The following is a 16299-nucleotide window of genomic DNA, read 5'->3' as shown; positions in this document are numbered from 1 at the left end:
CAGAATATTAACTGACTACATAATAGTATATTTACATTATTTTTTAATGTAACACGTTGAGAAATAGATCTCTGGATCTCGTTACAGCATGACTGTCGGAAGAGGGTTTCGGGAATTGCATCTGTTGGGAAACGTGGCTACAATTACACTACTCAGACTGTAAAAAAACTGTCCAAAAATACTATATCCCCATGCCTGCGTCAGCACTTACATTTTCCAGTGTTGCCGTCAGGAATTACTTTCAATATTTTACCAATTTACGAGTCAATCATCTTATTATTAGCCAACTAAAATGCTTTTTACTTTACGTTCGTCTAACATTAAAAATGGTGAGAAAGTAAGAAAATGTATAAAATCTCTATAAATGCCTAATTTTCATACTTGCAAGCGAATGCTAAGACGGCTATTGACGACGCAAACATTTAATATTAGTGAGTAGGTAAATTTATTAGTTTTGATTATTAAATAATTGGTCAATTATTGCTAACCAATTTCTTATGGAGAGGAAATCTTTAGAGAATCAAGATTTGTCCTTATTGATAATATATTATGTAGTTTTAAATATTTTAAGTGTTTCGCTACAAGTATGTTTTTTTTACAAATGCTCAAAAAGGTGTTTGACAGTTACTAATGTAGTAAAACGTCTTCAAGCCAGCTAACTATTTTAGCTACGATGGTAACCGTGTATTAAAGGTATGCAGGAAGTGCGCAGGCATCTATGAACGTTGTAATATCATATAATAAAACAATAAATACCACACTGACTCGAATATAAGAACACCTGTTTTACGATGATTACGAAGGACATAACCAAAAAATTAACTGTTGCATAATATACAATAAAGATTTACTTATCCAATCATTAGCATAAGTATCCGTTTAAACCTCAAGTAGTCAATGATATGCGTTCGTCGAATATCAATTCGAACAACACGACGTGTTTATTCTATTTTAACTAGTCGACATCATCACTGAGTCTGTTTCTTATGACACACAACTCTGAAAATAAATGTTGCCTTGGAATACGAATAGAGTGCAGGCCGGTTGTGAAAACTGGCACGTGTTCTGTCAGCATGAAGTTGACAAATGGATGTGGTTTACACTGAAACTGCAGGCCACTCGCAATCATGGAGTTTTTAAAAAATTTAAACCAGCAAATTCTTTGTGGTAAAGCACCTGGCTTAAACTCCTGCCGCGAATTCCATTGCCTGCTGTCACTATAACAACTCTCATTGCACAATACAGGTCTTTTCGCACCGGCTTGTGGAATCAGCCTGCACCCTGTCCATTCTCCCATATTCATGTCAATGAACAGTGATGACCGAATTTAAATGATTACATATAGTGAGGTGGGTTCAATGGTACCGATTACATACTTAAAAACAGTAAGTATATGATTTGAAAACCCTTTAAATCTCATTAACAAATGACAATTTACACTACAGATCTGTACGGTATATGGATACATTAGTCGTTGAGAGCAGGAAACTGTAGACAAAGGTTACCCTAGATACAAGTTTAATAAATAGACTTATGATAAAGGTGAAGGTTTATTTGGTTGTGAAGTCGGGCCAATAGTTAATGTAGTAGCGGTGGGTCGACCCCTCGAAGAGGCGGTCCAGCCAGTTATCCAGGCCGTCGAGCAGAGAGCCTTGCAGCAGGAGACCTCCGCTGGTGCTCTCGCTGTCCGAGGACTCAGAGCTGTGGAAGCCCATGAAGGCGCCCGCCTCCGCATCTGCATCGGACGGAGTGCCGCCACCCAGACGCCGAGTCATTCGGGCCATCCTCTGATATAAAAATAGCATCATTTATTACACACAGTCTGTAAATTTGGACCAGAAATGTCAAGCATATGTGAAAAGTTTAACTTTTTTTGGTCACATCAAAAAAAATCACCACATGTAAAATGTATTCCCAATTATTCGATATTGCATAGTATCTTTTTATAGAATTATATATTTTAGAATTAAATATGCACACCGTGAGGGAAGTAAAGTCATATAGTATTTTTGTCGGTATCTAACAGATTGACCGTTGAATTAAAAATTAATTGAGGTACTTACTACTGACATGCACAATTATTAAATTTAGCCTAGCATATTATTAAATTTACAAATCATTAATTAGTAAGTAACATTAAATTAACATCTTTGCCCTTAAGCGGACATGTGGACCTCCACAGAGTGGAGGTTATATTAACACATTTATAAGTAATGGTTGTTAGTCATTCGCCCAATCCATTGGGTTAGTTGAAGATCAAATATACATTGAATAAACATGCATTTTTTGCCGAGCCGTGGAACCAACCCCGCATTGCACGGCTTCAAAAACGGCCACTCTATCAACCAGGCCACCGTGGATGTGATCCTAGTCATACTAAAAAACCTACTAGAGCAAAATATATAGTATCATTCAGCCACAATGGTGAATTATAATATACAATCTCATGGGTGCTTTACCTTTGTCCCCTTCACGCTCTCTGGATGCTTCGCGTGGAACATACAAAAGTATTTCCGATGGCCATTGAGGGCGAGAACTGTTCCGACGCAATTACGAGGGTTAATCATTAGCTCTCGCGGCTCGGGGAGTGACAGTTGAAGCAGGCGGCGGTACCAGATCACGTGGCGTTCTACATCCAGGTATGCAAACAGCAATGTCTTGTTTCTGGTCAAAAATACAAGTCTTAGAAAACGACTACTTATATTAAGCTGATATAATTATTAAAATCAAATATCAACAGAATAAAATGAAATCATATATTTTATGACCAATTCTTATATTCAATCCCCCCATAAAGTACTAAAAACTTCAACAGTGGGTCTATTCTAGACACAAGGCGGCTATCGATGCTAGCTTATCATATTTATGTATTGAGGTGGTTAATTGTTACAATAAGTTTTTTAACAGCCCCAGACTGTGTTAATTTTTAGAGCGAGATAGACAGATATAGATAGAATAGACCCACATGCGTATTTTTCACAACCTCAAGATTTATAAGTAATTTTTTTATTGCAATACAACTATGTATATTATTATATTTTTAACACTTGGTATTTGGTTTAATGCCGATTAAATTTTACAATACTGACATAAAACAGTCAATGTGTTTATGTAAATTTATTGACAAATAAAACTTTGTAACTTTTATTCATTTTTTAAAACAATTTAATTGGCTTAATTTCTATAATAGAGCACCGCAAAATCAGTTAGCGCCTAGGGCCTCAATATACCTTAAACCAGGGCTTCTCAACTATTTTCAAATCAGGGCACTATTCAAATTACAAAATTTTCATGACACACTGAAGAATATGTACCTACTCTTTCTCTCGTCTGAACGGCCCACATGCCCCACGTAGGTCAAAATGGAGTTTTTATGGTATTTTCAAAGCAATAGCCTGAACATTCCTTAAACATTGTAGATAATCTATTTATATAATTTTGAAGCCTTATCATCCTTTATATTTATTTTAAACATTTTGATGACTGCATAAAGTATTTTTATTACATAAAATAGTATTCTTTTAAACCTCTTGATCTAATGTTTTAGAATATAGTCATATTTCAGTATATCCATGTGCAGTGGTGTTAAGATTTTTTAGTTTTATTAATTTTTAAACGCATTTATAAAATTAATGTTAACATTATATCTATAGTGAAATATTTACGATAAAAAAAAATATATTTATAATCTCTGTGATCCCAAATTTAACAAGAATTAGGCATTTTATTATTCAAAAAATGGGCACGATTAACACATTTGAAGATAATTCTAAAGATACTGATTATAAGCTATGTCTTTGACCATTCAAATGTGATAAACATCTTACGAATAATGATTGTTTTATAATAATTAGTGACTTAAGAATAAGGTAGTATTTTTTTGAAATACGCCATTTCTATTGGCATTTCCCAGTGGATAGGCTACAACATACGGCCGTAGCCATAAATTGACAAACTATAATAACTGAAGTAGGGAGTAAGATCATGTTAACGCGCGTGTCTGATCATGTACCGAACCGAAAAAAAAATTGTTTTGAATATTATTTCTTACTTTCTGTATGGCCAAACAATCTTGTGAAACATTGACAGAAGTTGCACACGGGACTGAAGATCGACCAATAGGACAATGGTACGGCATCCAGGCTTCAGTAACCTAAGAATACAATAGACATAGAATATTTAAATTACATTCCAAGAGGTTTTAGTAACAGATTTTTGTTTTTACAAGCAATGGATTTTATGTCACTTGTTTTAGTTCAACTTATTAGTTCCATAGTCTGACTCCAAACCCGGACCGCCTGTTCTCAGCACCATGATTTGGTGCATACTGCCGTTCCAAGGAAGAAGGCAGTAACTGACTCTAACACACTTTCGAGATAAATGTCATGTGTTTTTTTTTCAAATTTTAGTACTGTGAATTAATAAAAAACGGTGATATTTTTTATTAGTAAGATGTTAAAATACAAAGTAATAATGAACAAGCAGTAACTGCAATACTTTTTGCTAAGAAATGTGTATCATTTTAGCAGATGTCCGTTTTTTCACTTTTTTAACGGTATTTTAGTGATAATACTGATTTTAAAGTGAATAGAATATATTATAGCTTCCAAAATTACCTAACAGATGGCATTCATAACTCAATTTCACAAATTTTGCGAGTTAGAGCCTTCTTCCTTGGAAGGGCAGCATACTGATCAATCAAAAAATTGATTAAACAATATGTGGACATTCTTTCTTCAGCACATTTTTTTAGTTCAAATTAAACTATACATACTTAGATAATTAAAATAGCAATTATGAACACAGATTTCTACAATTCCTTGCCACATGTAAACGGAAGATGAAAATCTAATGAATAGTTAATGCCTTCCATATATAATATTGCTCATCAGTGATAGAACACTGAGAATGTCAACAGTTTCAGTTGTGCATCACAGGAGATGGCACTTAGCAAATACTGCCTGTTCAATGCTTGCATTTTGAAGTATACTGGAATCATTCCACAGTGGCACCATGGGTTTGGAAAAAGCGATTCGCAAACAGATATTAGCGGATGTAGTGATATAGCTTTGTCAAAAACGAGGAAATAAGAGAGCAGAAAATGTAACCTCTCATAACACCTAAGATGAAGATGTGACGTTGGACCATCCACAGGGATATAGATTAGATGGTATGCTTGCATGACCTGGAAAGACACAGGCGAGTGAAAGGCATTTGTGTGGTGCCATATCATGCTCTATATTAAGAACAGGCATAAAGAAATAAAATATTCATACCGGACAAGTCCATTATATTTCTCGGCTCGTAGTTCATGAAGCTTTAACTCCGACTGTTGTATTGCAGTGGTACGCGGCAAACTCGGTGAGCCGTTGTTATTATTTTGAGACGCTTTGCTTCCGTCATCATTTCCATTTGCTCGCTTTTCGGCTTCACGGCGTTGTATGGATTCTTCTTCCATTCGCCTGAAACAGGAATGACAAACATAGCTTAATTTAAATAAGTACGGTCGAATCTTGAATTTAAGATGGGATTTTCTCAAATGCAGTATCCCAAAGTTTCATTACATTATTTTACATTATTTCCAATAAATTCCAACAATTTAGATGAAATTTGGCATAGGTTTGTTTTAACTAAGTAAACGTTTTTGAAAGAAACATTCTCCACAGTAAGAAAGAAGAAATATTTATCGACACCTATATGGTCGGAAGTGCAAAATGGTAACTTTTCCGCAGTACGATTTCAATAAATTTTAATGACAGCACTACGTTAATTTAAATGCTGGAATCATATTTTTTTAATTATGCCTAAAATAAAATATTGATTGAATTTTTGTTTTTTTTTTGATATCATCGTTTTATTATCTTTAAAATTATTTAATAAAGGCAATCAAGTCAAAATAGCTAAAAACGCAGTTCTGACCTTTTACGTAGGATCTGTCGATATACATTGTGTTCTTTTTAATACAAGCCATAAGGCCCAATGAGAGTATTGTAGTACCTAGTAGTGAAAGTTAAGTTAAGTGAAACAATCACTTAAGCACCCAGACTTGACCAGACACCACATAAATATATTTTGATCTCACCGGGAATCAGACCCAGACAGACCCATGATTACTGCGAAGTTCAATCAATTAAGATTGAGAGACTGTACTGGCAAACTTGTGAACGACGATGGACCAGCAGAGTCCAAAGAAATTCAATAGGGGGCAAAAGACTTTTGGATTAACGGCTTGTGTGCGCGTGCAAAGTATATAAGTTTTAATGAAAAATTATATGTGTGTGTTTGTGGGGGGGGTGTAAATTTACCGCACCTGGTGACGGCCCGTCACTGATGGATGACACCAACCCTAGTTACGCCACTGCTCAGATGCGCTGATGATCCGCACACACAATAGAAAAATTAGAGGGAACGTTGGTCATAACCCGTGTTAAATAAAAATTGGACTGTACCAATTAAAAACTTACTTATTTACGAAAAGATGATTTATCAGTTTCCCAGAAATTTAGTCGAAACTGTGTTTCTTATCAGCGAAAAGGTTTAATTAGTGATAACGGTAAATAAGAAGTTTTACTTACACAAGATGCGCCATGAGGTATCCAGCAGCCAGAATGAGGAGAATAGTTGCAAAGACAGACAAGACAGGTAAGAGTGTGTCCTTCCGAATAGCATTTGTAGCCTGTTCGGCCATTGCAGTAGCCGCATCGAGCAGACGGCCCCAAATTCCAGCTGTGTGCTCGTCTATAAGTTCCTGTGACAAGACAACTTTATTTGTAAACAAATCATTTGACAAATCACAGTGGCTAACCACTTCGTTCTATTTCTTTAGGTGGAGCATATAGACACAATGCAGTGCTTTCAAGAGTCCCGGGCCATGCCAGCATAATTGGTTCCTCCGCATCCTGTGAATGGTATTTAGTAGCCTTCCATGACGATAGAATATGATTGGTTTGAAAAAAGGCAGATCAGGTTGAGACTCTCTTGAGGTATCCGTAGCATCATCGACTTTAGTTGTAACAAGAGGCAGCATGATACACTTCCTTCTAATAATCTCTTCATTACTGGCAAAACCATCTGCCGTAAGGAACTGTTGTTGAAACCCAGCATACGGTTGATTGCTTTTAGTCTTCGTAAGGTGGCATTACTGTAAAGCACTGCTGTCAAAATGCAAACTGTTAATGACACTTCAACTACAGTTGGCATAAAAAGACATCTTAAGTTTAGCACAAGCCACAAGAGAAGCTTTATTTCACTTTACGATAATATATCAGTAAAATTACCTTAACAACTGTCTCATACGAGAGCGGTTCAGTAGGCCTCAACAATCGTCGTAGGGTATCAGCTAGATGTCGCTGCGTTCGGTTCAATTTCGAATCGGAGTCAGTCTCTCCTGTGGCAATTTCTCCGCCTTCAATTCCCGTGGCGCTGTCCACTGTGGCAGGCCACCGGTCGGCAAACCACTCATGCCGGATCCGAGATTCATCTCTGCGCCAAATTATCACGATGCGGAGCTCCGCCCACGATGGATCTTCTGACTTGCTGCCAGCTGCTATCGAAATGGTTTATATAATATACAAAAAAGGAGACACAAGGATGACTTTTAAGTATCATGTTCTGATTGTCATGTTAGAAGATTGTATATAATGTTAAAGGACAGAAGCGGGGGATGAAGACATAGACATGTACGTGAATTGGTGGTGTGATATTTAGTTTCCCATATCTCCATGATGATGCAACCAGAATATAGAATTCGCACAGTATGTGATACATAATACATGCATAAATGTAAACCAATCAATCTTCATATAGATGAAGCATCATACCAGCAGTGGCGAGGGCCTGAACAAATTGCTGCTGGGAGTCCATGTAGACATGGGCGAAGCGCACTCTGTCAGGAGGCAGTTGGGCTGAGCGAACGTATCTCCGGAGAGCGGCACGCGCCCCAGCATGTTGAGTACCACCCCGACTGACGAGCACCGCGCACAGACGACGGCGTCCTCCTTGCCATTCCGCTGGACATACTGACTCCAATACACCCTAAAAATTATATCATTTATATGTCAGTGCAATTTGGCTGATTCATCGCACGCAACCGACTATATTTTCTTTTTAGGCCTGGTCGTTTCATAATTTCTTTTTCGTCCTGTGTTAACCCTTAATTAATGTCTCTGAGGGACAGGCAATTAATTTCTTATGTTATATATCATTTTAAACAATAAATTATGACAATGACTAAATATGGGGACATCAGATCAAATTTTATTCTTTCATAAAAAATCTTTAGTTTGTTTCTGCAATTTGATTTTAATCCGATATCCAATAATTCAGGCAGTATAGAATGTACGTACGTAGCTGCTTGACATACAAACGAAACGATCTAAATATTCTTTTTCTTTCGACCATGTCCGATCCTAATAGGATCATATGGGCTTCCACAGAGTAGAGGTTTGTATGGACAGATTTTGTTTTTTACGAGAAATGGATGTCAACCACTTGCTCAACCTATTGGGTTTATACCCGGACACACACAAATTGAAAAACAATATGTGTACTTGCCAGACCCAGGATTCGAACCTGGGGCCCACGGTGTTATAGTCCAACGCTTAACCTGCGCGGCCACCGTAAATATTATGGGTATTTTAATATTCAAGAAATCTTTCTTCTACGATAATCTTCTATAAAAACAAACTAACAGATGCTTTGTCGTACTTATGTAAATGACATTATTCGGCGAAAAACGGACGCATAACGAATGACTCCACCCAACTGTCGGAATTTAGAAACACAAGTGACTGCGATGCGTTCATCTACCGAATGAAAAAATGCATGAATGGAGACATGCCTATTACCATTATAAGTGGATACTGTTTAACTAATAATATAATAATGTCAACTATGCAATGAGATCATGATTAGTTAGTTTCACATTCTTTGCACCCGGCCCATAGACATTGGAAACATAAATAGCAATTCTACCTGCGAAGAGAGCCGTGGCAATGTGAGGAATTGATTGGCGGAGACAATCTGGTGCAGGGTGGTGGTGGGGATGTCCGCCATGCTGACTGTGGCGGCCGGTCGGTGCCAGTCTTCACGGAAGAGCATCACCGTGTCAAGGCCTCGCGCCACCGAGTACCGACTTCGAATCTTATCTGTGTTCGGAGCGCTCAGATCCACAAACCTGTGAATGTTAAGGTAATCCACATTTAAGAGAGCATGAAAAGCAAGTTTTGATATTATAGATTTTGTACATAAAATTGAATATTTTTTACAATAAACTGTGTTGAATAAAATAGTATATTTTCGAAATTGTTATAATACATATAACATAATAACATATAGAAGGTATATATAGGCAATAGTCATATCCAAAAAAGAATGCCATCTGTTGAGAAAACGTTGACAGAAAATCTAGTTTGAGTGTTGAATGAAGCACCATTAAATTCAAAACTAAACTTCAAATGGACATAATTATGCAGAAAGTAACCAGTCAAAAAATTAGATATGATATAGATCAGATGCGAGAAGGTTTTCTCTACGTTCTGCTGAAGATAGCCAAGCCGCCAAAAAAATATTCTTGAAATAAAATACTATTTACAATTTTACATACATTTTTAATATCATGTTGTTGCTAAAGTGCCATTATCTCAGCTCAACATTATTGTGGACTGGCTACATTCTGCATAACTACGTCCAAATCTAACCATCAGAATTTAGAAAAATTGTCATTGATTTATAAATGCGTAACGCTTTTCGTTTATGTAATAAGACATATCATACAGTGGCGGAGTCCGATACGATATATATAGTGATTATAGAATTTTTACCTACGTATTTTTATTCTAGTGTCCCCACTGCGAGTGGAATGTATCACAGTGCGTACTATCGAACTATTATTACTTTCGTTATTTTCAAGGTAATAATTCAATAATCCTGGCGATACATTCCACTTGCGATGGTTACATTGTATAAAGGTGTAAAAAAAAGACTAAAAATAATTTAAATATTTGATTTTTCTAAACATAATACCTACAAGGCTATAGCGACAAATATGGATTAATTTATCATTCCATCCATAAGTATATAATATTCAATAGGATTGACAACATGAAAAATTATCGACATCTATAAATATGACAGAACCTCGATTATCTAGCTAGACTTATTGGGAGTGAGATAATCCGGATAATTGAAAAAATTGTAAAACATCCATTTTACTTCCAGAATAAACTTTTTTAATGTCAATTTTTGAAAAAATTCTATGTCATGAAATCTGGATAACCGAGGTTCTACTGTAGAATGAAATTATCGGGTCTGCAATCATAACTAATATTTGTATAGGCGCATAGTTGATCAGCGCTGCATTTTGGGAAAAAAAGATGATCTGTTATTTAGAAATCTTTTGAGTTAATCTGATTCCAAAATTGCTACTGTCACTATATTCTGCAGATATATTATAACACACTGGTCACTGTCAAGTGTGTATTGTTATTTTTTTCATGCAGTCTCCACCATTGATATCTTGAGAATATAATTATTAGTAAATAATATTGTCATGCTATTAAATATGCCAGACCTGACAAAAAAATGCTGAAACCTGTCCTTTGAATGTCCAAGAATCAAGTATCAAAAGCAAAAAAAATGTTAGCTAAAGTATGCTGAAATGAACCACATAAATTCCGGCATACTACTTCGAATTGAATTTTAATTGACAAATAAGATGTTGGGTCAATTGAGAGTAGACAGGCGATAGAGAGTGATTTATCATGCAATGAAATTGGGTTATGTGCATATATACATTTATCAAACAATCGGTACTTAAGAGCTAGACTACCCTATCTCCAAAATAATAGTTTCCAGAAAATGAATCAATTAAAAAAAATTCATGGCTTCAAATGTTAATGGCTTTATTGTTTTAAGAATTTCGGGTTTCTGTTATAAATATACTGAAAGTGTGAATTGAGTCAGACAGATATGACAATTATTTAGGTACAAAATCTGTACGTAACTCATTTTCGGCAAATATGGGTCTGAGTCATTCTTCAAACTTCTGTATTACAACATTTGAAATCGATTCCAGAATGTTTATATTGTGGTTCAATTGGTAAGTTAATAAAAAATTATACTCTATACGTTGGCAGCATTGTTAATGCATTATTAATGCAGCATTAAAAATGACAACTTGCTGTCAACATTTTGCTTCGGTTACTTTATGTACTGTTACAGTAAAACTTCGTTAATACGAATTCCACGCGACCGAAAATCGAAAAAAAATTCGAATTACAAAATGTATGGGGGGAAAATACTAAAATTTTGATTTTCATTAATTTGGTTTACGATCATAGATGTGCCTACCAAATTTCCGATAAAATTCTTTCAAATTAAAATCTGTGCAAATACCATGTGTCAATTAATTGAAGTTACCAAGTAGCTAGAATTATAGAAAATTTAATGAGAATATTTTTTTTTTCCAATTTGTCAACACAATTGTTTGGCATTGGTTCTCTAGTAAAACTATGTGAAAATCGAATAAACAATTAAATACCTACAGCCCTGAAACTGACAGTTATTGTTGTTTTAATGGGTCATAAAATTTCAGGATTATTTTTATTACCTTCATAAAATAAGTAATTTATGACGTTTTAAGAAAAGTCTGTCACAATTTTCAATGACTGGCTCATGAAATAGTGTACTTTATTACGATTTATTGAATATTTTTATATGCTAGGACTCTGAAATCATTTCAAATTACGAAATTCGAATTAAAGGTATGGTTTTATATGAAAATAATGTTCAAGGGACTTTTTTTTGCGAAAATTTCGAATTACAGAGAATTTCGAATTATCAGTGTTCTTACTAACGAGGTTTTACTGTGTTTGTAACTATATGCGACTGTTATACGAAATAACTTTTTTAGGCTTATAACACTAATTCAAGGTGATGGTGGCGGCTATGGAAAACCAATCTAACGAAACTTACTACAAATTAACCCGAAAATGGAAAAAGGCTCTGTACATTTATGATTGCCAGTATGATTTTTTTTAACAAAAGTGGAAGTAGGTAGTCAAATCTGCTGGGTATGAATTGGCGCAATGTCGAGAGCTGGCATATGCGTGAAGTGCACATCACAGTGATATGGGAGATGTTAGTTAATGCATCGAAAAGCATGTTAACAATGTTGTGTTGACATCGAAACATATTGAAAAAAAAAGTGTTACTTAAAAATTACCCAAAAGCGACCCTGTCTCGGTAATGAAATGCAGTTAGAAGGTATCTCAAGCGCACGGCCGGTCTATCCTCGAAAATCAATCCCCTTACTCTGTTATCCTCCCAACCGTCCAGGAAATGGTCGACATTGTCATCCGTAATGGGTCTTACCAGTTTGTAAGGCAATTTGCTCCGAATGAACTCTGAAAATGGAAAACATGATGAGTAAATTTTCCAATGACGTTAATTGACGATTGAAGAAATAAATAACAAATAAATAATATAAGTGTTTCTCTACCTACGACTTTCTGGACAGAGATCATACTTTCTCGGTAGACATAGGAGTGCTTATCCACAAGCAGCACGAGGCTAGGTAAGCCAGGAACGCCCAGCTGTCGAGCTAGTAGGGGTTCGTGTCCGGCATGAACAGTCGCTAATGTGGCCCCTCGCGGCTGAAGGGCATCTACCAGTCTGCGCCACACGGGAGCCGCCCGGAGACACTCCATGCACCAGTCCGAGTAGAATAGGACCAGGACGGCATCTCGGCCACTCTTTTCTACCAGTTTATTCTCAAAATGTCTGCAACAAGATTTTTGTCAATATATTAAGTACTAATTTGTTGGTTGGTCCATAGCTATTTATTAGTGGGGCCAATTTTATGTGTACAATCTACAATATAATATAGGATAGGTATATATTAGTGTCACTCACACGTATCAACAAACATTTCAACATTACCTTTGTCATCTTCAAAGTGAAAAGGAAGCGAACAATACGGTTTATTTTGCTGTGAACCACTGGTCCATAGGATGGTAAAAAACATATCTTTGTGAATTCTACTATTGTTAAATATGTATTACATAATTTATAATCTTACCTAGTTGTAACAGCGAGCTTATGGAATAATGTAATGTCTTGGTCTTGAAAGTGAAACCGGCCTCCAAAAAACTCTTCAAAAGGATCATTGCTGTAAGAACAAAATCATGATGTTAATTAATTTTTCCAAGATTTTTCAAATAAATAGATTCTGAGGCTTTTCCGAGTTACCCAAATCCAATGTGTGTAATAAATGATTCATTTAACATGTAAAGAATTGCATCACTGTCATTTTTTTGTGGCAAATGATAATAACAGATTGTCAGAGACTTTTTGATAGGTACCGTAGAATGTATAGATGCATGATAATGGTAGATGCTCTTTAATCACCTAAGCTCCTTCCCACATAAATATTGCAATTATGATTATCAGACATTGAGGTGGTAAGAATCAAAATCTACTAAACTAAAATTATATATATTTTTTTAAATATTAATGTAGGTAGGCTGTTCCATTTCAACTGTTGGAAAGACAAAACCACTTTTGCTCTACTGAGCAGTTAGCTTGCATGGTTTTGCCTTTCAAAAGTCGATTTGTTTTCTACATGGGGAGGTAATAATATTATATAAGATTTTTTTTTAAACTGACTGAATCTATATATTTAGCACCTCTAAAAAAAACAATTTAGCACACTCTTTTTTTAAACATTAATAATTCTTTGAATAAATCTTTTTCATTATAAATATTGGAAACTTAACAATTTGTTAACGATATCCAATTTAGTAAAACTATGTTCCTTTATACACCGGCATCTTCCTTAAATCTGTAGTGTGCTATCTATTCATGTTATGGATATATGCGGTTTTACATTTTAATGTCTTGACTAGACTGTGATGCGTCAACAAAAAAGGTTAAAGAAGAATGACGCAAGTGTTGTTCGCCGATCGCCGCCTTCCTATCTAAATGTGTCGCAGTCTGTATTAACATTAACGAATGTATCATAATCAGAATTCGTTTACCTAAAGCGTCCATATTGACTGTAGTCATGTCTTTCTCTATATAATGTGTTATCTTCGGATGTAATCCCATGGAGATCATACGCTTTTCTTCTCTCAGCGTCTGACAACAGTTCATATGCCTGCTTTATCTCAACAAATCTCGTTTCTGCAGTCGGATCTTCATTCTTATCTGGATGCCTGAAATTATTGATCTATTGTAAGGAAAAATATCACATATGGACTACATTCCAAGTTCAGTGGTAAAAGCATGGCTCTCAGAGTTCAACAGAGGCTTAAGGGCCCGGCGTGGCGGGTCGAAGTGAGATAAACGCACATTAAAAATATGCTCTGATAGTAAAAATAATTGCCTGTGGCACTATTTTACTTTACGAATGTTAACATTTTAAAATATGTGGTTAAGAGATACAATTATTGATTATTGTGTCGAAACTTTGACAAATACATAATTAAAGTGGATGTTTTCGAGAATACAAAAAATCGCTAAAATTACACTTAATACGCATAATTTTACCTCGAACACCAGGTATGTGGAAAATGCTTGTATAGTGTCACATTGCCTTTAACCTTAGCAATAGGTAAAGGGGCCGGTGCTTTTTACTGCTTCTCCGTCATCTTTATCTGTCAGTCGCCATTTTGGGATTCAGCTATCTTTTTGTCATCGAATTATAGTATGCGGTCCATGACATTATAGTATTTCGGCAAAAATAATGGGACATGTTGAAAATGTAAGTTTTTTGTTTGTCACATTAACATGATGGAGAATTCGAGAAATTCCGATGCCCTGCTTTATTAAAATACCTCTTACGACCGAAAAATGGTAACACCGGCCGCCGTCATTAACTGTCACGTTAATTTTTTAGAGTATACAACGCAAGACTACGTCCATAGACTAATATCGCACACTGAGATCTTATATTATTTATATTATAAAGATTACACTTACTACGTCTTTCGCTTCACGTTATTACGATTTTCTGTGATTGAAGTACGAACATTTTACGGAACAGACAACTTTTAAACGCAATGAAATAAGCAATGGGGAATATTCGCAAAACCGGCGAATTCAGTTAATTCCATTTTTCAAAATTGTGGTATTTTTGATGTACTATACTTTTGTTATAGTACGTGGACGAAAATGTTACTTTTTTAACAGTACGCGAACCAAACTGTACTACAATTATAGTTCGGTTGGCAACACTGCGCTCACTGACAGATGACAGCAAGCGGTGGCGGAGAACCAGTAAAAAGACCCAAGGGGCCTGCCAAAGATTCTAGCCTAGGGGCCCGTTTCAGGATGTGGGATTATACCTACATAATATATTGTATTCTTTTTAACACTACAACAGACCATGAGACCCAATGACAGTAGTGTAGTTAGTAATAGAAGTGAAACAATCACAAACAGCCAGGCATTGAGAAAATGGCAGAAAAACATTGAATATTAATAATAATGTACAATTGTGACAACATTGTGGGAGATTTCATGTGCACTGTTTTCAGTAAACCTATTTGAAAGGTCGCGGATGAATTGTCAAATTAAACGTCATTTCTGAGAGTCAATGCAAACCACAGTACATTAAAATTAATAACATGCAAGAACACGAACAAGGGATATGACTATTACACACATTTATTTAAGTTTAAGAGCAATATTTACAATATCCGACAAACAAACGTTAACATGACAAATGCACAAAATCGCAGGATAGTGGTCCGCGGAGAGAAGTCAGTGTTTTATCACATTCTTACCATTCTTTCGCTAGTTGTTTATACGCTCGCCTTATTTCTTGAAGACTAGCACGTCGATTGATCCCTAAAACTTCATAAGGGTCACCTAACTTTTGCAAAGCTCCCAGAGCACTTAAGGATAATATAAAAATAAAATACACAGCCGAGCGCTGCGCGCACGGACTTCTCCATGTCCATCTCATGGTCCGGTCCTTTAATCTGTCGAATGCATGAAATAATACAGCACACAGGATAATCCTCGATTACAGGAGATATAGTATATCTGAAATATTGATCATAGCGAAAAATATTATTTCACAGAACACAAGACAGATGAAACACTTTTTGATTTGCTATCAGATCAGTCACCGATCCGAAAATAGACGCAGATGGGTTGACTTGACTTTTATCGGTGCCGAACTTCATGTTTTATGATAAAATTAATATTTTTTTCTGAAACCAGAACATACTAGGTAGCTTCCAAAATAAAAAAAAGTGAAGTATTGATTGTGTATTTTTAATCTAATTTAAGACA

General features: G+C 35.6%; 1 protein-coding gene across 2 annotated transcripts; it reads right to left on the bottom strand.

Moving 5' to 3' along the window:
* Positions 1-603: 603 nt before the first annotated feature.
* l(3)80Fg (dnaJ homolog subfamily C member 16 l(3)80Fg) lies at positions 604-16131 on the bottom strand. Of its 2 annotated transcripts, none has more exons than XM_085958350.1 (13): positions 15786-16131; positions 14037-14213; positions 13079-13168; positions 12500-12780; positions 12224-12404; positions 8974-9175; positions 7821-8034; positions 7278-7543; positions 6576-6748; positions 5277-5462; positions 4052-4153; positions 2460-2664; positions 604-1787 (listed from the first exon to the last, which is right to left on the bottom strand). In XM_085958350.1, exons 1-13 carry the CDS (start codon positions 15965-15967, stop codon positions 1551-1553), a joined length of 2496 nt encoding a protein of 831 aa, XP_085814476.1. In that variant the 5' UTR covers positions 15968-16131; the 3' UTR covers positions 604-1550. The 2 variants fall into 2 exon arrangements, with proteins under 2 accessions (XP_085814476.1, XP_085814475.1); XM_085958349.1 differs by having other exon boundaries at positions 1412-1787; positions 7278-7546; positions 15786-16118.
* Between the last annotated feature and the right edge of the window lie 168 nt (positions 16132-16299).

Source organism: Rhyacophila brunnea, unplaced genomic scaffold (genome assembly GCF_057557595.1).
Source record: "Rhyacophila brunnea isolate RB1 unplaced genomic scaffold, BYU_Rbru_1.0 scaffold_7, whole genome shotgun sequence".
Lineage (NCBI taxonomy): Eukaryota > Metazoa > Arthropoda > Insecta > Trichoptera > Rhyacophilidae > Rhyacophila > Rhyacophila brunnea.
Note: the sequence above shows the minus strand (reverse complement) of the source record. Positions and strands in the feature narration are given on the sequence as shown.